The 25,647-nt window shown below is 42.1% G+C and overlaps 1 protein-coding gene across 2 annotated transcripts in view; it reads left to right on the forward strand.

Annotated features, from left to right (window-relative positions):
* Positions 1-3,256: 3,256 nt before the first annotated feature.
* The window catches only part of UTRN (utrophin), a 491,097-nt gene continuing 468,706 nt past the window's right edge, over positions 3,257-25,647 (forward strand). Inside the window, exon 1 of one of the 2 annotated variants that reach the window (XM_045058165.1) lies at positions 3,257-3,800. In XM_045058165.1, coding sequence (XP_044914100.1) covers positions 3,752-3,800 — 49 coding nt within the window. In that variant the 5' untranslated portion in view covers positions 3,257-3,751. Of the gene's footprint in view, positions 3,801-18,050; positions 18,686-25,647 lie in introns of those variants that run through there. The other variant, XM_045058163.1, reaches the window with a different exon arrangement.

Consider the following 25,647-nt stretch of genomic DNA (forward strand, 5'->3'; position numbering starts at 1 on the left):
CCCTGCCTCCTTTTCTTCCTTCCTCACTTTCCTTTTTTCCTTTCTAGTAAGAAAGTCCTTCTGGAAACAAGTCTTAGATAGAGGCTCATTTTAGGAATGTGACAATGCGTTGCTATTCTCTTTAATCAGGGCGGACAGGCAGGGTGTAGCTTTCTATAAAGCAGGGTTTGGGGGATGGGACTGGCAGGTAGATCACCCCAGGCCCCTGAGGGTTCTTCATGGGTTTGGAACATAATTTAAAATTACTGCTTTAGTTGATGGGCGCCTGACTGGTTCAGGCGGTGGAGCGTGCGACTCCGGATCTCGGAGTTGTAAGTTCGAGCCCCACATTGGTTGTAGAGATTACTTAAAAATAAAATCTTAAAAAAAATAAATAAACTCACTGCTTTAGTTAATAAATTCTAGGGGACTTGCATGCCCTATTAATAAGAAAGGTCTTACCTTAGTCTCAGAGAGGAGTTAGGTTTTGTTTTGTTTCTGCAAATAACTAGCTTTATGACCTTGAATAAATCACTCAGTCTGTACAGTTAATTGATTTGTTTGTAAGGGTAGGAGTGTGCACTAGATGACCTCACACTGATCACTTTATAAGCTCCGGAGAACCAAATTGTTAATGCTTCATCGTCAGAGCGATGCCAGCGAAGGGTCGTGTTCTGTTACCATCTTTCTTATTGTTGTAATTTCGGTTTTGTCTGAACTGATCTTGTGACCTTCCCGAATATTGTACACACTTGGGTTCTTCCAAACAATATTGTTTTGGGGATTACAGAAGGGATTGTATGATAGCATTTGGGATAAACATGTTATCTCTAAATTGGGTTAGGTGTCAACTATAGCATGATGTTATTATTTTATACAAGATTTGAAAAGCAGAATAAGAAGACGCTACAGTATTTAAAAATTTTATTAGCACTGCCTTGTATCTTGTAATACGCTCTGAATCACTATTCAGATGTGGTTTTGAATCTAAGCATGGCCACCTTTTGGCTCTGTGAACTTGGGCAAATTGCTTAGCTGCTTTGTGTCTCAGTTTCCTTATCAATAAATTGAAGGTAGTAATAGTACCTACTTCTTTGTGTTATAAAAATTAAAGATGTTAATATATGTAAATATTTCTTAAGTACATCCAGAATTTTTGCTTTTTATTATTGCTATTATTATTATTTTTTAAGTCAACTTTATGCCCAATATGGGGCTTGAAGTCATGACCCTGAGATGAAGAGTCACAATGCTTTACCGACTGAGCCAGCCATGTGCCCCCAAAATTTTGCTTTTTTAAAAAATTTAGATTATTTATTTATTAAAAATTATTTTAAATTTTTATTTATTTGTGGGGGGGGGAGAGAGAGAGAGAGAGAGAGTGAACATGAGCAGGGGAGAGGGACAGAGGGAGAGAGAGAGAATACCAAGTGTGAATGCTTCATGCTAAGTGTGGAGCCTGACTCGGGGCTTAAGCCCATGACCCTGAGACCATGATCTGAGCTGAAATCAAGAGTCGGATGCTCAACCGACTGAGCCACACAGGTGCCCCTAAAATTTTTTTTTAATTTTATTTTTTGAGAGACAGCAAGAGAGAGAGCAAGTGTGCAAGTAGAGGAGGGGCTGTGAGGGAGAAAGAGAGAGAATCTGAAGCAGGCTCAGCATGAAGCCCGACTCAGGGGCCCAATCTCACCACTTTGGGACCGTAACCTGAGCCGAAAGCAAGAGTTTAACACTCAACCAACTGAGCCACTCAGGCATCCCCAGAATTTTGCTTTAAAGCTTTTTCTCTTTGTATTTACTATGAAGACATTCTAGGATAGACAGAGCATTTTCAGGTCATTTTATACACTTTTAGGTGGCATGATTAATTTTCATATGGAACTCATTTATTTTTTTCTTGTGTGTTTGCCATATATTTGACACGTTTTTCTGGTAGGATTTTTAAAAAAATAACTCTGCCTTCATATAAAATCCCTCCCCCTTTCCCCCATTTCTTTCTTTCTTTCTTTTTTTCCTTTTCAAAGGCTTTGTACTGTGGTCTTTTGTCTGGGACCCCTGTAGTTGACTCTTGGTATGGCTTAGCATACATACCTCCTCGAAATCTAATTTACAACCAGTTTATTTAGGTCATTTGCAAATGTATTAGTGAGAGAGAGGCTGCACTCATGTACCAAAAGAAATGTCAAAATTCAGCGGCTCAAAAAAGATCAAGGTTTATTTCTCTCTCACCTTACAGTTCAGACTTGATGAGTGATATCGGTGGCTCTGCTCCATACGGCCTCTCAGGGATCCTGGTCCCTTCTTTCTTGTTATTTGGCATCCCACATTGTTGTCTCATCTTCTCGGTTGTGGCTGGCACCTCAATACTATGTCCAAGTTGTAGTCCAAAGGAAGGCGAAGAGAGGAAGGGAGAAAAAAAAAACAACTTCCTTTTTAAAGGATGTGACCTAGCAGTTGCATGCACGATTCACTTGCCATCCCGCTGGTGGCAGCTAAGTCACATGGCCTCATTTGGCTGCAGCGGACCTTGAGAAATGTGTTTTGCGGTGAGGCAGCCCTGTGCTGAGCTAAAACTGACCGGGAGAGGGGAGAGGGCTGGATTTCTGACCAAAAAAAAAAAAAAAGGGAGAATGGATAATGCTAAATATACTTTTATTTATAACAACTTGGTGAGCCAGGTTTGAATTTAGAATTCTCCAACTCCTTGGAGTTCTGTGCCAGAGCATGGTGGGGGAGAGAGCTGGCTCGGACTTTCTCCTTTGTTTTATCACGGGGGCTTCATTCTGTACTGACGAGGGCTTTGCACACACAAGTCGGTGGTCTCCCTGGCCAGACATCTGGGGTCTCTCTCCCGTCTCACTTGCAAGCAGTGGTGTGAGAAGTGAGCTCCTTGGGAAGCGAGCTCAGGGCTCATTTGGGTGGGATTATAAGGAGCCTGGGTGCCTAGGGTATGTTTTGAAAGAGGTTGTATGGGCTCTCCATGTGTGCCCATGTCCATCCACTTGGCTCTGCGATGTCTCTGTCCCATAGGGAGGGGTGGGACTGGAAGGGGGCCAGAATAAGAGCCTTTGAAAAGGTGGTGTTTCAGGCAGGGCCTCTGGAGTCTCAGTCTTTGAGTGGTCCTCTAAAGAGAAACAGTAATTTGATGTACTTCTTAGTTTTCCACTTTCCCCTTGCTGCAGTTTCATTAATACTCATATTTATCATTTATAGTGTACACATTATATATATAATCTACTAAGAGTGGCATATTTTTGGAATGAACGGAGTGTCATTTTAATGGATGGTGAGGATGTATAAGGGCACAGTGAGGGAGGCTGGAGAATATTCACTTATTTAGCTTAATGTTTTCAACAGCTTAAAAAAACAACCCTTTGAGTGGCCCTTGTGATTCAGTGGCAGTATGCCCAGACTCAGGGGAGCCAGTGTTGGGAATGAAAACTAGATTCACTTTGAAAATCTAGAAAAAAAAAAAAGTAACTAAACAAGTTCCACGAATGTGCCTGATGGCTTGGGTCCTCTGAGAGCAAGCGGAGTACTTGTGCTGGGCCAGGTCTCCACATTCCCTTTCTGCACAGCCTTCGGCTCTTTCCTCCTCAGGCCCTGGGCCTGGCCAGCTGAGACCAGGATGCCGATTTCACCTGTCCCAGGGCGGAGCCACTGCTGCTCTCGGAAATCCGGACCACTTGCCTGTGGGAAATGTTGCAGTTTGGCGTCTAAGACCGCTGTTGGGTAGATTCAGCGAGCCGCCGCCTTCCTGGATTGACGGATGGGTTATGATACACTCTCAATCTCTCATCCCAAACCCTGGGAACCAGGTGTGTTTCAGGATTAATGTTTTTTTAAACTTTCAGACAGCTTAGGGTACATATATCACATATTATGCAGTGTCTTTGGGGGAGTTTGGAACAGCACCCTGTAATTAAGTATATTAATATTTCTGCAGCAAAGTGTATGAATATTCATACTACATGGGACACAAACAAGGTTATAAATAGCCTCAGGGGCAGTTCAGGTCATGTTTTGCTGCCAAATGGGTTACGACAAAACCTTTGGTTTCCAGAACTTTTGGGATGCTGGCATCGTGAATTCCAGGGACTGTGCGTCTGCGACAGGGACTCTTTTCTCGGGGTTTGCTCTCTGCCGGATGCTTTCCTGTACTGCATTTTGCAGTGTTCACAACAGATGTGGGAGGAAGATATTTCATTATCCCTTCCCCCTTTTGTCTCCCTTCCTCCCTTCCTTGCTTCCTTTTCTTTCTTTCCTGGAAACTGAAGTTTAGTGAGGTCCAGTGACTTGCTTGAGGTCAAGAGGAGGAGGCTAGGACTGAAGGCCTGGGCACTTACCTGCTATAAAAAGTTTCTAATTTGCTTGTTTGAAACTTTGGAATACAGATTGGCTTGTGGAATCCTATTTCACATTTAATGGTAGCTGAAAGACAATACAGCACTAAAAGCACCATTAGAAGTAATGACCCCTTACAACATTGTGTCTTGATAAAATGCCTTGTAAGTTCACCCGGCAGGGTCAGGAAGTGGGGTCTGGGGCTTGCCCTTATCTGTAGATGATCCCCTTTCCTGCGGCTTCCTGGGTCCTCCTCCAGGCCCGGCAGGGGCCATCGGTCAGGGCACTGTTCCAGGACTGAGGGGAATGTGGGCAGGACATGGGCACAGTGTGGGGCGGAGAGGGGAAGATTTGGGTTTTTGGTGTGATGGAAGAGGTCAGGGATGGGGAAACTGGCTGAGGTTCTGCCGCTACTTGGTTAGGGCCGCATTCCAGACTCGTGTTCCTGTTTTTGTAGCAGTCACCATGGATGCTCCAGAAGGAGGTATCAGAGAAGTGGTGAATTTAGGGAATCTGTTAGGTAGGGCTGCTCCTTGGTGATATTTTGTCTTTATGAATATTGGCCAAAGTGGCCCTTCTAGGTGGACAATCAGACAAAGGCATCTCTTCTGGAGAGACACATTGTGATGGACACAACCTACTTAGTGGGCTGTGCCTCTGTGCCAAGAAGAAGGTGTTCTTTTCCTCAGAGCCCCTGTGCTGGCTGGGTTTCAATCCCCTTTGCCACTCTGGCCCGGTGTCCTCATGCAGTGGGCAGGCTGCATACCCTAATGTGACAGTGTGGCCTTAGTAGGGATCTGCCACCTTAGGATCCTTGGAACTGCTTTGTGATGGTCCCAAGGGGTGAGTAGCTGCGATGACCATCCGTGGGTGAGGACACTGTGACATACGTAAGCTGCGTAGGCTCATCTCAGCAGCTGGTGCCTCGTGGCTCCTTGTCATCCTGATCAGGACGGTTCCCTGTACGCTCCCTCCCTCCAAAATGGAAGAGACAGCTGAAGGATTTCAGGATCTGTCTCCCCCAAGCGCTTCATCCTTCACTGCTTCTCTTGTTTCATTATTGTATTAAAAGGCACACGGGCTGATATCGATTCTCATTTGGACATAAGCGGTGGTGGTTGGCACTTACTGACCTCTTAGCTCCCATTCATGTAGGTTGTGTTTCAGCGGGCTCCTGGGTGCGCCATTTGAGTTGGGAAATGCGGTTTGGTTAAAAGAAAACATCAGAAATTAGAAGGTCTGGGAAGTATATTAGTATACCAGCCTCTTTGTTAGCAGTATCTTCATTGACATGACCCTCATTTAAAATTCAGCAGGATTTGTTAAACTTTTACTTCACCTAATATATAGGTCTGGGAGTCTTGGCCAGAGTCAGTGTTTTTTACGGGAAGTATCTGGATATACATTAACCTTTTAAAATTGTAACCAGTTAGTTACACCATAAAAATTAGCAATGTGTGAACGAATTGATTGCCTGCTAACTCCAGAGCGCGTAAGGAAAATTAATTTTATATTGAGAAATTATTTCCTAAAAGAGTGGAAGGAGACCAAGAGCTAATGAGCTTGTGTGCTGAAACTTTTCAAATACATGATTTTATTTCCTCCCTACGGTGATTCTTTGGGGAAGATGGAAGTGTTTCTATTTCATAAATGAGAACACGTTTATTAGTCAAGTCTTACAAGTTTTTGGTTATACTTAAAAGATTACACTCCATCTTATTCCAGACTCCTACAGAAAGTCACATAAAGAGTAGAATTTGAAAAAAAAAAAAAACTCAACAAAAATGCAGAGGGGGTAGAATGAGTTGATTAGTTAGATAAGGCCAAGAGGTGTTAGTTCATAGAAGTTCTGCTTGCTGTAATAGACGATGCCCTGTCCCACCGTTAAACTTTGTATGCAAATTGTCTGAGTGTTGTATTAGGCAATGCAGAGAGGAGAATGGTTAGTAATAAGATTGACATTATCCATGAATGTTTTTTTTTTTTAATTTGTTTTTTTAAAGTAGGTTCCATGCCCAATGTGGGGCTTGAACTCATAACCCTGAGATCAAGAGTTGTGTGCTCTACCGACTAAGCCAACCAGGCACCCATCCATAAATTTTTAAAAAAGTGTTTACTAATGTGAAACACAGTTTTTTTTCTCCTGGCCCTGAGGCCCCAAAAGACCTTTTTTCTGGAACCTCATAATGGGATAGTGAATGATAGGGAGAAAGCTAAAACTATCTCTTCAGCTATATGTGATGTCTAGACTAACAGACTTTTGATGAGTTGCATCCTTTTCTTGTAAGTCACGTAACAAATTTATAAAATCATTTTTGAAAATAGAGATGGGAAGAAGTTCTCTAGTGATCTTCCTTAAATCAGCAGCAAATTTAAAAGATCCTGGTATCTCAGTAAGTTATCAGACTGTTGTAATACGAGGATAATATCTACCCTTATCTTTCTTTTCAATAATTAATTTAAAAAATGAGGTCCTCAGACTTTCCTGCTAAGAAACTCTTTGCTGTATGATCATATCTCATGGTACTTTCCCATAGTTGTGTGTATGTATTTCTATTCTCACAGTATGGAATTCTTAATAGAAGCTTTCTTTCTGGGTTTTATTCCTTCCTTTCCTGAAAATAGCTTCCAGATGGGATTATTTTTTTTTTTGACAGACCTCAAGTCCTTATGTTTTACCATTGTCTGATCTGTTATCCCTTCTGAGTTTCATTTTTGGCTTAGGTACTCTGCGTTTAGTATTTTTAAATACTCTGTAATATATACTGAAAATATTTGGCAGCTGTTATGAAGCTGCACAGTAATCTGGTAATGATACAGTGCTCTGGGTTTCTCTGTCACTCCCAGTTTATTAAGGAAAAATCTTCCTTCATTGTATTCCTTCTTTCTTAACTCCTTTTGTGTTTGCTTAGAAGATGAGCATAAAGATAGCTTCATCTAATTCCTTTGCAATGTCTACTGAAAAAATAGAAAAACAAATTTGTTTAAAATTTGTTTGAATTAAAGTAAATGTTTATAATATTTAAGTAGGCTTAAACATTTTTTTTTAATGTGTATTTATTTTTGAGGGACAGAGACAGGGTGTGAGTGGGGGAGTGGCAGAGATAGAGGGAGGAGACACAGAATCCGAAGTAGGCTCCAGGCTCCCAGCTGTCGGCACAGAGACCGACATGGGGCTCAAACCCACGGACTCTGAGATCATGACCTGAGCCGAAGTCGGACACTTAACCTACTGAGCCACCCAGGCGCCCCTTTAATTATGCTTTTAAAAATTAATCTTTCATATTTTTCTGAATTCAGCCATATGCATTTCACTCCTTTAAATATTGTGATCTGGTGATCAGGCCTTTCCCTAGGCAGTGCTGTTTTGGGGTGTGTTTGAGTGCAGTGCCGTGTTTCTGTAGTTGCATGTTCTCTTTTGCCAGAGATCTTGACACTTATGGATAGGTTGCTAAAATGCTTTAAATTATTTACTTTTGAGACATTTGCATGGATTAGGGATTTAGATTATTGTTCCCCAAGAGTAATTTAGTTTACTAATATCCCTGTGCTTCTTATTTTGTCTTTGTCCTTTCTTCAATAAAGGAGTCTGGTAGGTTTTCCTATATTTTATTTACCATTTACCATAAGATTTTATATACCGTAAGATTTATTTGAGACATTGTATCTATCTTCAGTTTTTGGACCCAAACTTTTAAAGTAAATTTTTGAAAATGTAAACTCCGGTGCCTGGGCGGCTCAGTCAGTTGTGTCCAACTCTTGATTTTGGCTAGGACATGATGTCATGGTTCATGGGTCTGAGCCCTGTGTTGGGCTCTGTGTTAATCGCACGGAGCCTGCTTGGGATTCTCTTTCTCTCTCTCTCTGCCCATTCTCCATTTATGTGTGTGCATGTGCTCTCTCTCTCTCTCTCTCTCTCTCTCAAAATAAATAAATAAAAACTTAAAAAAAGTGAACTTTGGGGACTAAGAAGCAACTTGATGGCTCTGTTACATTTGAGTGGATCTGTAGAGTTGCTATGAAGATGCAGTGAGTTAACAGTGTTTGGCTAGTACTGTTAGAGGCTCTTTTGTCCTTGTCATTATTACTATTTCCCGCCTTCCTTCTTGTCCTCTATTGCCTCTTGCATCATTTGCTCTTGACTTTCTGCAGACTGTTGAGGGAGATAACCACTACATCTCTTGGCCCAAGTTACTAGGTCTGTCTGAATGGACGTCGATCATGTTTCCAGTCTCTGAATTGGTTGGCACATGCCTCATTCTGGCTAGATTTCATCAGGTCGGGAGTCAGGGGGTTAGCAGGAGATTGAGGAAGCATAAGATTGAGACAGGCGTGGCATTCTGGAGCAAAAGACAGTTTCTCAAAGGGAGGCTTATAGAGGTGAAAACATTAATCAAAACAAATTAGTGTAGGGGTGCCTGGGTGGCTCAGTCGGTTAAACAGCTGACTTTGGCTCAGGTCATGATCTCATGGCTACACTGGTGAGTTTGAGCCCCGCGTTGGGCTCTGTGCTGACAGCTCAGAGCCTGGAGCCTGCTTCTAGTTCTGTGTCTCCCTCTCTCTCTGCCCCTCTCCTGCTCGTGTGCTGTCTCTCCCTCTCTCTCTCAAAAACTAAATAAATGTTAAAAAAATTACAAAAAAACAGATTAGTGTAAAAACAGTAATGAGATAATTTAGTGCCACTCTCTGTTTTCCACCCCTTCCTTTCAGTCATGCAGTGAAATATTAGAATTCAGGCTGCTGATAGATTCACATAAGCCTCATTTAATACTGGGAATATTCACCTGAGTCAGCTATGTGCAAATCTGTTAAGTACTTTCCCAACTCAGAGATTCTCCTTGTGCTTTATGTACCAGGTTCTCTTATGGCCTTTTCCTGCCAGTGGGAGTGTGGTGGGGGAAGGTACTGGTTGAAATCACTCAATCACTCAGATAAGCTTATCGTTCATCGGTGGCCATATGGGCACAGATGTTTGGAATCAGCGGATAAGTTTAAGTAATCTCTAACACATCATTGTAAACACATTTGCACGTTTAGTGTTTGCTTAACTCGAACCTGAAACACTACATGAAGTAATTTGGTGTATAAGTAGTGTTGCAGGAATAAGAAGTATAGCTTAAATTGTTTTTGCATGCTTACTACGCCCATCGTTATTTAACTTTTAATATTATTTCTACACACACCACACACCTTCCCCCGACCCCGTGTATTCGTATGTGTTTGTATACACATATATGTGTGTACACATAGAGATGTACACACATGAATTCATTTCATTCTCACGACAACCCTATGAATGTGGCATTTCTATCATTATCCCCATTTTACCAGGAAACCAAGGCACGGAGTGCCTACCTAACTTACCTGGCTCAGCGCAGGTAGTGAGCACCAGGGCTAGAAATTAAGAGTGGGTGCCACACTCTTCATCACCATCCTGTAGCGCTTCTCAGTGCTTAGTCTTTAACTCCAAGCGAATAATAATTATAGCCAATCTGTCCAAAGTTATTTTGTTACAAGAAAATGTAAAAAACTATACATTAAAAAAATGGAAACTGGTTTCTGTTGCTTAGCATGTATGCAACTTTGTTTGGGATTTCGTTGTTTCTGTTCGTTCAGTAAAGACTTTAGTTGTCTGGGTATTTGTGTGGCAAACGGTCTTTGTGACTCTCTACGGTGTGTCCTATGTTAGTGAACGCCCATTGAGTGTGTCCATTGGATTTACCACCTCTTGTCTGGGCACCTTTATGAGCCGATGCCCAAAAGTTTGTGAGTGGCTTTTCACAGTGGTCGTGGAGGTGACTCTGTGGGCCTGGAATTTATTTCAATCACCTAACTCACCATTGTGACTTGCCTCCTAGGGCCTCTATCTTTTCTTATTAGGTATTGGAAATTAAAGAAACTGACTTACAAATGTTTTCCCCCCAGGGGCCTGTTAAGTGAGACTGATATTTTGGTGGGCAGAGTGTTGAAGAAAAAGTAAAAAAGATTTTGTGGACCATTTCATGTCACTGCCATTGAACAATGTTCAACATGTAGGGACTGGGTACATGTATCAAAGATTAATGACTAGAACACTTTAGACTTAAGTCATAGGAAAATGTGCAGGGCAGATTTGATTTTGACATTTTTAGAAGATACACTTCAGTTTAAATACAGAGAGTGGCACTATTTTGGTCTGCCTGGGGGTTCAGGGTCTGATTCCCCCATTTAAGTAATAATGACATTTGTAGTTAGGGTGCTAGGGTGACTCAGTAGAGTGTCTGACTCTTGATTTTGGCTTAGGTCATGATCTTATGGTTCCTGGGTTCGAGTCCCACTTTGGACCCCCACACTGGCAGCGCTGAGCCTGCTTGGGGTTCTCTTTCTCTGTGCCTCTCTCTCTGCCCCTCCCCTGCTCATGTGCATCTCTCTCTCTCTTTCTCTCTCTCTTCTCTCTCTCTCTCTCCTCTCTCTCTCTCTTTCTCCTTCTCTCTCAAAATAAATAAATACACTTAAAAAAAAAGACATTTGTAGTTATGAAGGAAACTTGGTAATTCTTAAATTTGGTGATTGAATTGATTATACTTCCTTCCCTAGGCTATTAAATTGTCATGCCCACTAGGTAAATTGTGAATTAAATGCTATAAATATTGTTTGTAAATATTTTAACATCATTCATCTCTATTCCTCTTATCAAGACTAATTGATTATTATCATTGAAAGAATTATTACCATTTGAATAAGAGCAGAACAATCCTTTTGCTCAAATTAATGATCTGATGGAAAAGAGCAAGGCAATACATTTTTCAGATGCTCTGTTTTGAATGTTAGGGAATGTTGAATATTCCTAGATCAGAATCCATGGAGCACAACATTAATCTTTACTTGGCTTTAAAGTCATTTAATAGTACCTTTGATTTTTTTACTTCAACTATCTCAGAAACACAAAGATTTAAAAAAAATAAAGGAAAAAACACGTTATTGCATTTCTTGCTTTCTTTCTATCACTTATCTTTTTGTGATACATGAAAGATATGTCAAAATGTGGATAAAATATTTTTAATGGGCTTTTGTGACTTGCAGTGACTTAATTGAACAGGCTATATGTGAGCTTCTAAACCAAGTAATTTGGGCAAAAGTTTGCAATTTTATGAATTTGCTGGCATACCTTATCTTTCTTCACCTGAGACGTTTCCACCCTCCTTAGGTCCCCATAGTCAGTTTCACTGGATTTTGTGGGGAAATACTGGCATCCAATTGTGATGTTTTTTCTGGTTCAAAAGAAGGTCTTGATAAATTATTTCTGTATTTCATAATGTTACTATTAGAAACATACCTGTTCCCTTTCAGCCCAGATGGGAAGTATTTCTGTGTTTTTAAAACTTACAGGTAGGCCTCTTAATTGCTCACAAGGTACTGAGCATTTGGGTTATAGGGCTGTCTGTACTGTGTATTTTGTCTTTATTATTATTTTTTTTTATTTTTTAAAAATGTTTATTTATTTTTGAGAGAGAGAGAGACAGAGTGTGAGTGGGGGGAGGGGCAGAGAGAAGGAGACACAGAATCCGAAGCAGGCTCCAAGCTCTGAGCTGTCAGCACAGAGCCTGATGCGGGCCTCGAACCCACGAACTGTGAGATCATGACCTGAGCTGAAATCTGGCGCTTAACTGACTGAGCCACCCAGGTGCCCCTTGTCTTTCATTATTAATATGCTTGATACGGTTGGGCTCCAGGCTAACTGTGGAGCCTGCTTAAGATTCTCTGTCCTCTGCCCCTCCCCTGAACGCACATGCCCACGAGCTCCACACTTAGCCTGTAGCCCAACAAGGGTCTTGATCTCATGACTCTGAGGTCATGATCTGAGTTGATATCAAGAATCAGATACTTAACCAACTAAGCCACCCAGGCGCCCCTATTTGAATTTGTAATAAAATTTTAATGCAATTTTTTATTTTCAGTCTGTGAAGTGAATTGCGGTCCCCAAATAGCAGCCGTAATTTGGCTGGATTGAATTACTGAATGTACAGTACAATTTCACGTTTAAAAATAAAGGCAAGACATGTAATCTGATGCTATAACTATAAAAGTTTGCTATGTATGAAATGACTGTGTATCATATTGTAAATATTAAATTCACATTCCAAATAAGACCTAATCATGAAAAGAATACTTAACTGACAGTTAAATATTCGGCAAGATCGTCTTTTGGAATTCGGGACTGTGAGAAGCAAGGCTTGTCTGCACACTACTGCCATGTGAAGCCAGTGCCTGGCGTATGGTAATGAGGCCATTTTAGGACTCTTCCTAAGAGTAAGTTGAAGACAGCAGAACTTGTAGTTAAAAGTAGAAGAGTGGATATACGTTTATCGCTGCTTGCAGCCATAACGACACTATAATTACAGCCAAAGAACAAAAGAAAGAAAGAAAAGTAATGTGGCCAAAAGGAGGTGGAGACGAAGTGGCTTTGGATGGGCCAGGCATCACGTGTTGGCAGATGATGGCAGAGTGGTAACTCCTGAGGGGTCCAGGCCAGAGGGTGGTGGTGGGAGGCTTCTTACTGCACGCCCCAGACTTTGTAAGGCCCCTGATGTAGAGTCACTACCACTGCCTGAGGTTGGGTCCGGGGAAAGTGGGAGATGTTTGGGGTTAAAATCCAGGAGTTTGGTTGAGGTCTGTAAACCGTGTGCTCTGCTTCTCAGATCTCTCCTCTTCTTCGTTAACCCGCACAGCAGAATATGGATTTATATATTCTCTAGAGAAATTGAACTCTAGAGATCTGTCCCAGAGAAGAGAAGGGTGAGGTTCTGGGTTGACACCAAGAAGATGAAGGGACCTCAAGACTGGGAAACCCCAGAATTCCTGAAGCTATACCAGCCCCAGATCAGAGGATGCTTTCATTGGGAGGATAGCATAGTTACAGCCTGGAATTTGATGACCTCCCGTGAGTCTACCAGTCGGCAGGTCACATCCAAGCACGTAGAGCTTGGGCATTTGACTGCCTCATTTTGAAATGTGAGGGGCTGCCGGGAGTCTGACGTTTGAGGGAAGCTTCCATTGCTAAAGCCAAATCCAACTAACAGGAAAAAGAAAGTTAGGGGAAAGGGAGAAAATGATATAATAAATATCCTCAGAGAGATGGGAGAATCATTGCCTCTTTGCAATAAGAGCAGGATGGTATAAAAAAGGAATATAAGGAATGCTATAAGAAAGGAATCCTGGAAATTATCATATCAGAAAAAAAAAAGTGGAGACTGGAAGAGTGGATATAACAGAGGTAAGGCCTTAATAGCTGTAGCAGAAATTTTGGAAATAATGTCTGACTTACACTCAGAAAGTAGCAGTACAAGTGTACTATTTAGAAATGACTGAATGTCAGGACAAAGAGACGGCGGTAGCCCCTTCCTTGAAAGAAGGACTGAGGCAGGACTACTGCATTTTGTTATAGTCCTATTTGATTAAAAACAAACACACAAACAAACACTGTGTATTTATTACTTTGGTACAAACGGAGAAACATGTACTGAGATATTTACTTTGGAAATCATTTTGTTGAAAAATTTTATTGACAGTTAATCTGCACAAGATCACTCTTTTGGCAGTCACAGAAGCCTCCATGAATAATATGGTCCCCTAAATTTTTTCAGTAGTTGTCTTGTCCCAGTTTCTTTGGAAATCACTCACTGTGCATGTGGATTGTAAATGTCCTGATTATTTTGAGACAAGCTTTGACTCACTTTAGCCACACACTCTCTGTATTGCTAGTGTTATGGGAATGGTTTCTGTGAGACGTTTCACACTTGTGGTTGTAATGAAATACAAACGCAAGGAACTAAAATTTTTGAGTGAGCGCTAAGAGGAAGAAGACCTTCAAGCTGAAATGGACTCTTTCCAGCATTTCCTGACTTTGTGTGTGTGTGTGTGTGTGTGTGTGTGTGTGTGTGTGTGTGTGTGGCTCTTGTGGCAACATGGACCTTCACAGAACTTTTGAGCTGGAAGATGTCTTAAGGACCATCTCCTCCACTTCTGTGGCCTGGTAATTGAGGAAACTCAGTCAGTCAGGGAGGGAGGAAATGACTTTCCCCAGATTAAACAGCCATCCCAAACTCGGTATTCCCCTGCTGCTCTGGGCTACCTTAAGGAAACTTCTCGTTCATTTTCCTTCAGACCTCATTTGGTTGTTGATGGTTTTCTAGTGGATGTGTACCTGACAAGGAATGTGTTCACAGATTTCCAGGAAATGTCCTGGTGAGAATGATGGGGTATGTGAACTTCTAGAAATTTTAGGTTTATATTTACTGTGTGAGGTTTAGGGGGTTTTGCTAATATTCTGAAAGAGACGTGACTCCTGCCTGTGGATTAAAGCAGGCAGAGCTTGGGCTTCAAGTCCTCCTAAGTGTCAGTGTAAATAGGGAGAGGGTGAGGGAGAGGGGAAATGGGAGGAGGAAGAAGAGAGCAGGGGTGTGAGGACCATTTCTTTCCTGTTATTTTCCTTTTGGTGGGAGAGAGTGAGAAAGTTACTGAATATAACTGCAGGTGCTGAACTGAACTGGCCAAAAACTGTCTGAATTGTGTGAAAGGCTATGGTATTTAGTCTTCCAGAGCAATTCTCATAACGCAGCTGGGTCCTGCTGGCTGCCACTGAGGTTCGCAAAAGTTGATATTTATACCTTCTCTGAACTTTTTCTGCTGACCCAGCCCCTGGATGTTGTTCACTGGCCTTTTAATTCCATCCAGGTTTGGCTTCTCCTTTCTCCCCAGAGCTACTTTTTAAAATTGGCTTTGTGGGTATTAATGGTTGGCTGATTAAAGCAACTCCCAGGTGTGAACGGTGTGATTAAAGCAGGTGTGAACGGTTACTCTGTTACTCTTCCTGGTGGGTCTGCGTGTGTATTCACAGAGCTGTTGCAGAAGTAAAATGGGGCTAATCTCCAGCTGGTAGGTTGTAACTATGGTAGAAAGGAGTGGAATAGATTTTGTAACCCTGTCTGGCTCCTATCCTCATTTTGCAAATCCTAGGGGCTCATTGATTCAAAGATGTGTCTTTCTGGAAAAAAGAGGAGTTTCATCATTATCAAGAATATCTCGGGCGCCTGGTTGGCTCAGTCAGTTAAGCATCCATCTTTGGCTCAGGTCATGATCTTGTGGTTTGTGGGTTTGAGCCCCACATCTTCAGGCTCTGTGCTGACAGCTCAGAGCCTGGAGCCTACTTTGGATTCTGTGTCTCCCCCACTTTCTCTGCCTCACTCACACTCTGTCTCTCTCTCTCAAAAAATGAATAAAAACATAAACATAGAATATCCCAGAAAAGTGTTCAATATCATTAAAGACATGGGAACAATTTAAGTTTCCATCTACAGATGAATAAAGAGGATGTGATGTATACACACACACACACACACACACACACACACACACACAGGAATATTATTTAGCCACAAAAAAGAAGGAAATCCTGCAAAAACTTGCAACAGTGTATATGAACCTTGAGGGCATTATGTTAAGTGAAATGAGTCAAAGATACCAAAGATCGAATGCTGTGTGATCTCACTTATATGTGGAATTAAAACAAACCAACCAACCCAAACTCATAGATACAGAGAACAGTTTGGTGTTGCCAGAGGCAGGGGGCGGGGTGGGCAAAATGGGTGGAGGTGGTTAAAAAGTACAAACTTTCAATTGTAAGATAAATAAAGCCTGAGGATTTAATATACAATATGGTGACTACAGTTAGCTATACTGTATTGCATATTTGAAAGTTACTAAGAGGTATTAATATACTAAGAGAATAGATCTTAAAAGTTCTAATGACAAAAAAAAATAACTATATGTGGTGATGGATGTTAACTTATTGTGGTCATCATTTGCAATACACACATAAATCATTATGTAGTACATCTAAAACTAATGTTATATGTTAATTACATCTCAAAAAAGAGAGTCTGTCAAGGATATCTAAGAGTTGAACTATTAACTATTAAACTTGTAAATTTCCCTTGAGAATTTTTTTTTAAGTTTATTAATTTTTGAGAGAGCACAAGCATGAACAGGGGAGGGTCAGAGAGAGGAGGAGAGAGAGAATCCCAAGCAGGCTTCGTGTTGTCAGTGCAGACCCTGATGTGGGGCTCAATCCCACGAGCCGATGACCTGAGCTGAAATCAGAATCAGATGCTCAACTGACTGAGCCACCCAGGTGCCCCAAGAATTTCTTTTTTTTTTTTTATAGTTGTTTTGTACTGAAACTAATGAAATGAATATTTTTACTTATTATAAAAATGACTTCTTTAATAATTCTATTAATTTTGAATTGTCTTTCTTTCAGAAATGCTTTATTTTTTTCCCCCAGTAGGTAAAAATATGTTCAATCCATTAAAAACAGAGCAGAAATATTTTTTGGTTCATCAGATACTTATGTCTCATGATAATGATGTAGACTAGGGTTTTTATTTTTTATTCTTATCACCTCCTGCTTTTTCTTTTGACCCATAGACCCCTTTGGCAGTGTGGTGAATCCAGACACATGTTAAAAAAATTTTTTTTTTTAATGTTTATTTATTTTTGAGAGAGAGGCAGACTGCAAGCTGTTGGTGGGGTGGGAGGGTGGTGGCGGGCAGGGCAGAGAGAGAGGGAGACATAGAATAGGAAGCAGGCTCCAGGCTTTGAGTTGTTAGCACAGAGCCCAACGCAGGGCTTGAACCCTCAAACCGTGAGATCATGACCTGAGCCGAAGTCAGTGGCTTAACCGACTGAGCTACCCAGGCGCCCCCACAGATGCATGTTTTTAAATGCATAAAATAGAGTACATGTCATTAGAAGGGAAAACCAATTATATTGAAATTCAGTTACAAGAGACTAAAAAGCCTATGACAGAGTAATATTTGTTTTTTATGAATACATTCTATGTCATTATCCAGCATGTGGTCCAGTAACTTGCGAGGGGATGATGAGCCAAATGATTTTTCCGCTGTAATGTGATGTGAAAATGGCTGTGGTTTCTGTTGGTGCTGCAGCCAAAAGTACTACCAATTGTGTGTTTTAGGATCTACCTTTGTAATAGAAGGGGATGCGAATTTTTGTTAGAGGTTCGAGAAAAAGCTCATTTTTCTCCTGTCCACGTTCATGGACCCCTTGCAATGAAATAACCCCTGATGGAGCTGATGGTGTAAGATGAACATCTATATCCTTCGAGCTTTGGCAGTGACAGCAAGTGCGCCATGAAGGGTAGTTTTACAGACAACAACTGGAAATGGAAATAACTCCTGGTTGAGTATTCCATATGATGGACACTGTGCTGGGTGTGGTCATCAAAACTGATGACCACAACAGTTCTGGTGTCCAGCTTCTGGAATGTGTAGACCCGTAGAAGAAACAGGTATCAAACTATAGAATGGACCAATAGTTTATTTGCTAGGGGATAAATGTCTTGAAGTGCTGTGATAGGATATCAGGAGGGGCCTGAAATGGGTGCTAGTGATGATAGAAGCCATGGCTTAAGTTGATGCTCTGATGTTGGCTGAAGGCAGATCCTGTGTGTAGGCTCTAAGTAGGGCAGGGCTCGGCCCATAGAAAACCGGGACGAGGACAGACTGGGAATGAGGACAGTGACTGGGAATGAATGAACGAATGAGGCTGCACCTTGAGGTTGGCAAACTGCACTTTGTGTTTCGTTCACTAGTATTTTTAATCCTGGTTGAAGAGCATAGTTTTACCTTTGGGCTTCATGGCATCTATTATTTGGTTTATTATTAATGGTTAAATCTCTGAAAGCTTTAGAGATTAGTTGGGAATATATAGGTTGAAAAATTGTACAATTATGAGAAAAGCTCTCCTTTGAGAGCTAGGCACTTAACATTTTTTATTGCGTCATTCCTGAACATTTTCCCTCACCCAGATTTTTGTTTGGCACAAATTTAAGGAAAACCTACAGAGACTTGAGGAAGGGCTTAGCTCCTCTGTATTCTGAACAATTTGAACAGTGGTGTTTCTGGAAATGCATACCTTACCTTGCTGTTCCTGGGCAGATAAGTGCTGTCTGTCACACCTGTGGATTTTAAGGCCACAGGCTCCGAGGCCTGGCGGAGGCCCAGATGGAGTAGACCAGGATTGGGCTGTGCACAGCGGCAGGAATGCAACCATTCTGGTCTGGGCAGTTGGGGAGGGACTCCTCTCCCCACAGTTCCCATACTGTTTGGCCCTGCTTTCCAATTTGACTCCATCAAAGCACACTCTCCAGTGGCGGCAGGATACATATATTTTTGTGACTTCAGAAAACGTGCATGGTCGGTTTATGAATCTTAACCACCTTTGAGGGACATGCTGAGCCAATGAGAAATGGAACTGACATCTGATTCTACACACGGAGACGACAAAGGGTCACAGGCAGGTAATGAAGGGCTCGCTTAGAATGTTACGGTTGCTTAAATTTTTGTCCACCGGTTGGTTGTGGGTAGGAAACCCAGGCGTGACTCAGTGAGCCAAGAATTAGTGCGAAAATTCCTGAGCAACAGATTCTAAATTATTTTGTCCTCTGGGTGGCCTTGGAATTAAACAAGTTTTTTTTTCTCTTAATATTATGAAAGAAGTTAGATATATGTAAAGAATCTTATTATGTCCGTCATTAACAGCATTTCGGAAATGGGATTTGCTCTGCTCACTGACCTTGTGGATCTTCATGGAGAATGCCACTGCCAGCCTCACAGCCTCATGCGGGGCCTGGCACTTAACGCATGCTTGTGCCAGTGTCTCATGATACTCTGTGCAAATTATTCCATTGCTTTCCTGTGATGCATGAAGGTTTGCCCGGAAGTGTTTGCTGTGTGACAGTCATGGGGGGGATAGAAATCATCTTGCCCCACACACTATAAATGGGTTAGTGAACTGCATCCATGGTGCTCCTCCCAGCCTCCAATATGGGTAACAAATTCGTGTCGGTGGCGTAAATTATGTCCATTCCTCTTTTGGTTTGGTCATTCACTCACTTAATTTTATATCTGCTGGTGCCAAGTTCCATATAGACCACTGGGAAACAAAGACAAATAAGGCAAGATCCCTGCTTATGGGTCCTTGAACACAGCGATTCAGCATGGTATAATAATGTCACATACTAGGTGCTGTGGGGCCGCAGGTGAGGATGAATCAACTCCTGGAGTGTTTGCTCTCCCTTGGAGGGTCAGGGAATGTTTTCCAGAGGAGGAACTAGTGAGGTGGCAGAGGAGAGTGTGGAAGAGAAAGATTCCAGGCCAAGAGAAAGTATGTGTAATGGCAAAGGCATGTCGGGTGAATCATGGGGTGAGATGCCATTTCCATATTTATAATGCGCCTCCTCTCTCACTGCCCATGGCCCCGTCGCTGGCCAGCTTGCAGCTCTGGGTACAGCCTCTTTACAGGCTCCTTCCTCTGCCAGGAATACCTGCGCCCTGGCTCTTGGTTAGCTCCTTCTGCTCTTTCTGGGATTGGGCTTTGGATTCAATTGCATCTCTTCCAAGATGCCTGTCCTGACTACCCATCTGAAGTAGATTTCATCCTGTCCTGACTACCCGTCTGAAGTAGATTTCATCCTGTTATCTCCTACCACCTGGTCCCAATGCCAATTGCTTTATTTACTTTGTTGTTGATAGGTCCCCTGGGCTGTGATCTCTGCAAAGGAGAGGACTACGATTTTCTTGTTCACCACTGTGTCTGTAATGCCTTGTATAGTGCCTGGCCTGTACAGATGCTAGATCCCTGCAAATGAATGAATGAATGAATGAATGAATGAATGAAAAGATGTCACTTAAAAAACAAAGCACTCTTAATATACTTGCTATTCCAGTTTATTCCTTGAATTTGAAGTAATTCTTAATGAGGCATTTAGGATCTTAGTTAAGAAGTTTATTCAAGACCTTTAAAAGGTAAAAGAAAGTAGTTATTTTGGAGCTTGGAGGGAGACTTGAAAAATCTAAGCATTCTTTAAGTTGAATATTTAGGGATGAGAGGAATTCTACTCAGATTTCTTAAGTTATAAATAAAAGAGAAATTAAAGAAAATTGAACGAAGAGTGCATTAAATGGACTCATTATGGTAATTTTATAAAATTATTTATTACACTCTATTTTTATTTGTACTTCTCAGTTCTCAGACATCTCATAATTTTGATGATTTATTCTTGTCTGTGCTCTGAGACTTTATTTTTGTAATTAATACCATTATTTAAGCCCTTTATCTCCTATAAATCAGTGATGTTTTCACACTGATAATGTTCTTTTTATTTAACACAGTATCCATGCAACTGATAATCTCCATCTATGGGCTCAATTTCATGCCGTTTTCCTCTACTCCTTTTATCATTTTTTATAATTCATAAAGTGGTTTCATCTCTACTACATCGTATCCACACACCTAGTTTTCTTTTTCTTTAAAAAATTTTTTTAAATGTTTTATTTATTTTTGAGAGAGACAGTGTCTCTGAGTTGTCAGCACAGAGCCTGAGGTGGGGCTTGAACTCATGAGCCACAAGATCATGACCTGAGCCGAAGTTCGACGCTTAACCGACTGAGCCACCCAGGCGCTTGGCACATTTTCCGAAACCTATTACCCGCGGATTATTTTTATCTTGTTGAAAAGATTACACAACAAAATTTATTTTGTGTATTCTATAGTAATGGCAAGTGGAAATGCTCTGTGAAATGGCATTCCTCTTGAAAGAGAGGAATATCTAAAGGCAGCATTGCTCTCCTCCCAATGAGAATCCCCCGTGTGTAGGTCTGTCAATGCCGGGGGGTGGCCGACAGGCCTTCTAAGGCTTCAGCGGGGAGATGGATGGTTGGCATCTCTTGACCTGTTCATTAGTGATATCTCTTGCTTTGGGCTCCTGATTCCGACCTTTTGTTCTATGTTTGAGGAAATGGGAAAAACATACTTGTATGCTACTCTGAAGGTAAGATTTTGGTTATCGTGATTTATAAAAATGAGTTTTTGTATACCTGCTTGTTGGTTTCATTCCTTCGTTTGGTAAATATATATTGCCCACCTACTATGTATACCAGGTACTGTACTAGTCACTAGGCACGAAAAAAATGTTTTCGTATGACCAGTGTTTAAATTAAATTGGAGTAAACTGGGGAGAGGATTATGTGAAAGAAGTTGTGTGTCAGCAGAGACATATTTTGTGGTCTATGTGGTAATTTTTTTTTTTTGCAAAATTGCTAGTGGTGAGAAAATGATGATGATTTTGCACTTGTGACATCATTGCTAATGTTGGGTTTCTGTGTTTGGGCTCTTTGTGCTGCAGAAGCAAATGGCGTTTTGAGAGTCTTAATTTCACCGGAACGCTGCACCTGTTGCTGGCTATTCTTGCATATGAAATCCAGAACTTAGAGTCACTTGCTTTCATTTCCTTTTCCTCCCCCCTCTTTCCGGTGTGTGTGTGTGTGGGAGGGGTCAGGTTAGTAGCTCATGTAAAGAGTCACCAACCTTCTTCCTTCAGGGCGTGATTTTAACGCCCTTGAGAGCAGAAGTGTTGGGTCCTTTTTTCCTTCTGTTGCTGGAAGACTCACACGTGAGTGGCTGCAAGATTCTAGTGTTTGTGCCAGAGTTTGGGACTAGGGTGGGGAAGCACAGGCTTTCGGCAGCTGCAGCTGCTACCTGATACTTGGAACCTGACTGCTGTTGAGGAACATCCATTTCCTCTTGGTTTCATATGATTTTTGGCTATGACTCTGAGGAAGAGAAGAGGTATTATATAGTATCATTTACTTTCATAAAACTAACTTGGAAATCTCAGGGCTCCATGTTGGTTCAGCCCCTGCCCTTGGATGTCCGCGAGCTGCTTTAGAAGGTTCGCGATTGATGGAAGGAAAAGGGTTGGGAGCTGGTTCAGAGGCTAAGAAAGTTCAAAGCAGATTGGTGTTTCACTTGGTGTCCTGGAATTCAGTTACTTTATCTTTCAAAGGAGAGTTGAGATATTGATACAGCTGAACTTGTAGGAATTTTGCAGGCATTAATGAAAATAAATGTGAAGAAACTTGGAAGTTCAGAGGTCCCTAAAGCTGGTGAGTTTTACTGAGCAGGTTGTGTACTAATGTACCAGTGGGGACATCGGGGCCTCCTGCACTCTACTGAATTGGTAACCTCCAGGAAGATATTTTAGTCCAACATTTCCAATTTACTATATTAAATTTTTTTTTAATGTTTATTCTTGAGAGAGAGAGAGAGAGACAGAACACAAGTGGGGGAGAGAGAGCTGGAGACACAGAATCTGAAGCAGTCTCCAGGCTTGAGCTGTCAGCAGAAGCTGATGCAGGGCTCGAACTCAGGAACTGTGAGAACATGACGTGAGCTGAAGTTGGATGCTTAACTGACTGAGCTACCCAGGCATGCCTAACATATTTTTTTTTTAAGTGTATTTATTTTGAGAGAGAGCTCGTGTGCATGCAGCTGAGAGGGGAGGGGCAGAGAGAGAGAGAGGGAGAGAGAGAATCCCAAGCAGCCTCCACACTGTCAGTACAGAGCCTGATGTGCGGCTTGATCCCACCAACCCTGAGATCATAACCTGAGCTGAGATCAAGAGTCAGAAGTTCAACCAACTGAGCCACCCAGGCAACCCGAACATTTCCAATTTAACATCAACTTTGTTATATGTGCTTTCTTTATACTTTTGTAGATAGACAGACGTACTCATGGACATTCCCCAAGAGGAATCATTTTTTGGAAGGTGGAGCTTTGTGTGGAATGATACATAAATGATCCCAGCCTGCAAAGTTGGGCATGTCCTGTTCACCACCAGGGACTGCCCTGGAATAAGAGGGCCTGACTTTGTTTTTGCCTTATTTCTGAATCACTGTTTTCTCTTTTGTACCTTCTGGAATTGTTTCCAAGTTTCACCCTCCTATCTTCCTCCCTGTTCTTTGTGACTTCTTAGAGTACTTTAACAATAGGCTGCTTGTGCATTTCTTGCCCTCTGTAGCATTCACTCCCACCTTGTTTGCTCAGCCTCTGCCCTCTCCTTTCCCTTTTTACAGGCTCCAGCCTGTCTCGGCGCTTCAGCCCGATCCCCGCAGTGATAGCAGGTGCCACAGCACTCCCTTCCTTGGCACTTGGTGCTGCCTGGGAACTGGTTCTCAGTGCACTGCATGGAGCAGAGTAGGTGCTCAGTAAACCAGTCAGTTAGCTGACTGGCCTTGGGCCCTGGGACCTTGTTGTTCAGTCCCATGGCTCATAAATTTTTGAGTGATAACCAGTACTTGCTTTTACTGTTCCTCATCTGGCTACCTCTTGGAAACTATAATCTCAGAAATCCTGGGGCTGATTGAAAATACTCCGGGTCAGTTCCTTGGCATTGGTTCTGCCTAGTTATTACGTAGACCCTTCCTTCATGTTCTCCCCACTCTTTGCCCTAAGTTGTCAGAAGTAGATGATTACGCCTCATCTACAAGTTGAGAGGTATGACCCATGGGAGTTTGGGTGGGTGTGCCCATAATTAGACAGGACTATCTTTGTGTGGTGTCAGCTGCAGGCAGAATATACAGATGACTCACACATGTTAATACCCATGTCTTCTGAGTGGCCAACATCCTCAGATTTGCATAAGAGCTCCAAACAGAAGACACTGGATTGAGATGATCACTGCAAGTGACCGAGGGGCAAAGTGTTACAAGCCACACATCTGGATGATAGGCTAGTGTGTGCTATGCATGGGACTCAGGCCACTTTTTCCACTAAATGTTTTTACCGCTAACAATAAAGAATACTCCCCATGCTTCTCTTCATCACACCTTCTCACGAAGCATGATGGTTCTAGAACCATCTAGACACTGGAGAGGTTTTCCTCAAAATGCCAGCAGGTGTACTTCAAGAAAAGTCACTTGCTGAACTTTGCTCCACAGCCCAGCGTGTTGGCAGTTCTCTTGCTTCTACTTTATATTTCTGTCCTTCTCCCCTGGCCGCAACTCTCTAGTCCCCTGGGGAGTCCCTTTCTGCAGTTTTGGGGTGTGCTCCAGAGCTGCAGTTTTTCATTTCACCCCTGTCCTGCCATAGACCTTGCCACCTCCTTTCTGCATCAGGTGGGCCTGCCACATGCACTGTGCTCTCTGATGTGAGAGCTGACCTGGGTTCCTCTCACTGTCCTGGTTCACTGTTAACTTTGTTCTTGTGTTTTTTTTTTTTTTTTGAGTTTTATTTATTTAAGTAATCTCTACTCCCAACGTGGGGCTTGAACTCATGACCTCAAGCTCAAGAGTCGCATGCTCTTCTGCTGAGCCAGCCAGGCGCCCTCACTGTTAACATCTGCCCTGATGTCTTCTACATCAGCTCGTCTCACTTCTTTAGCAAATGTTCTTTTATTAAGTCCTTGCCACATGCCAGTCACTATGCTATAGGGGATGGAAAAACAAAGCTAAATGAGAAATGGCAGCATTTCTTTTTCACCCGATGTATAAAAACAGGACATGCAAAAAATTCGGAAAAGTCACTTCCATTTTCTTCCTCCCCCCCCCCCCCCCATTTCTTCCTTTTTTAAATATTTTGAAGTTCCTCTTTCCTTTCAAAGCATTTGTGTTGTTTCCTTCTTCTTATTAAATAACTGTTCCTGGTCCCTGGAGAACCCTGGCAATGACCTTCCTTTCTTCTGCTAGAGTGGATTGTTTGCTGCTGGAGTCGCCATCCCAGCGATCCCTGCCTTAAGCAGCCAGGACTCCAGGGTTCCTTCCGCTGTCCTGGCAGCCTGGAGCCTGGCTTCTACGAAGCCTTGGCGTCACTTGGCAGCCATGGAGTGTTGACCTGTTCGAACACAGATTGCTGCCGGCTACTGGAGGCCTCACCTCAGTTGATTCCAGGCAGTCGCCATTTTGGTTGGAAGTAACACACCTGGTGAGAAAACTTGCTACGCGTGTACACACACACACACACACACACACACACACACACACACACACACTATTGTGAGAGGAGTGCCAGCCTGGAGGGAATCCCTCCTCTGTCTGGGTGTAGGGAGTGCATGTGTGCACCTACCCCCTGTCCCAACAACACCCATTTTAAGGGATTTGGTGGTACTTGTTCTTTACCTCTTAATCTCACTACTTCTATGCAGCTTTCCTGAGATAATTGTAAGAAAGTTTGTCATTTAATTCTGAAATACAACTTCTAGGAATTTTTCTTTTAATTCATCATTCCAAGTAGGTATCTTTGACTGTTTGCACACTAGACAAAGAAACTAATAATACTTAAAATAGGATTTCTTTCGTCCTTTCCTGGCATCATCTTAAAGTCTGCATCTGAGATCAGCCTCCGTGTGATTGGGGATAAACTAAAGTCTTTGCTGGTGGGATTTTGGGTTAACTCACTCTAATGTAATTTTGTTGATTATAATGT

This window comes from Felis catus, chromosome B2 (assembly GCF_018350175.1).
Source record: "Felis catus isolate Fca126 chromosome B2, F.catus_Fca126_mat1.0, whole genome shotgun sequence".
NCBI classification, from domain to species: Eukaryota; Metazoa; Chordata; class Mammalia; order Carnivora; family Felidae; genus Felis; species Felis catus.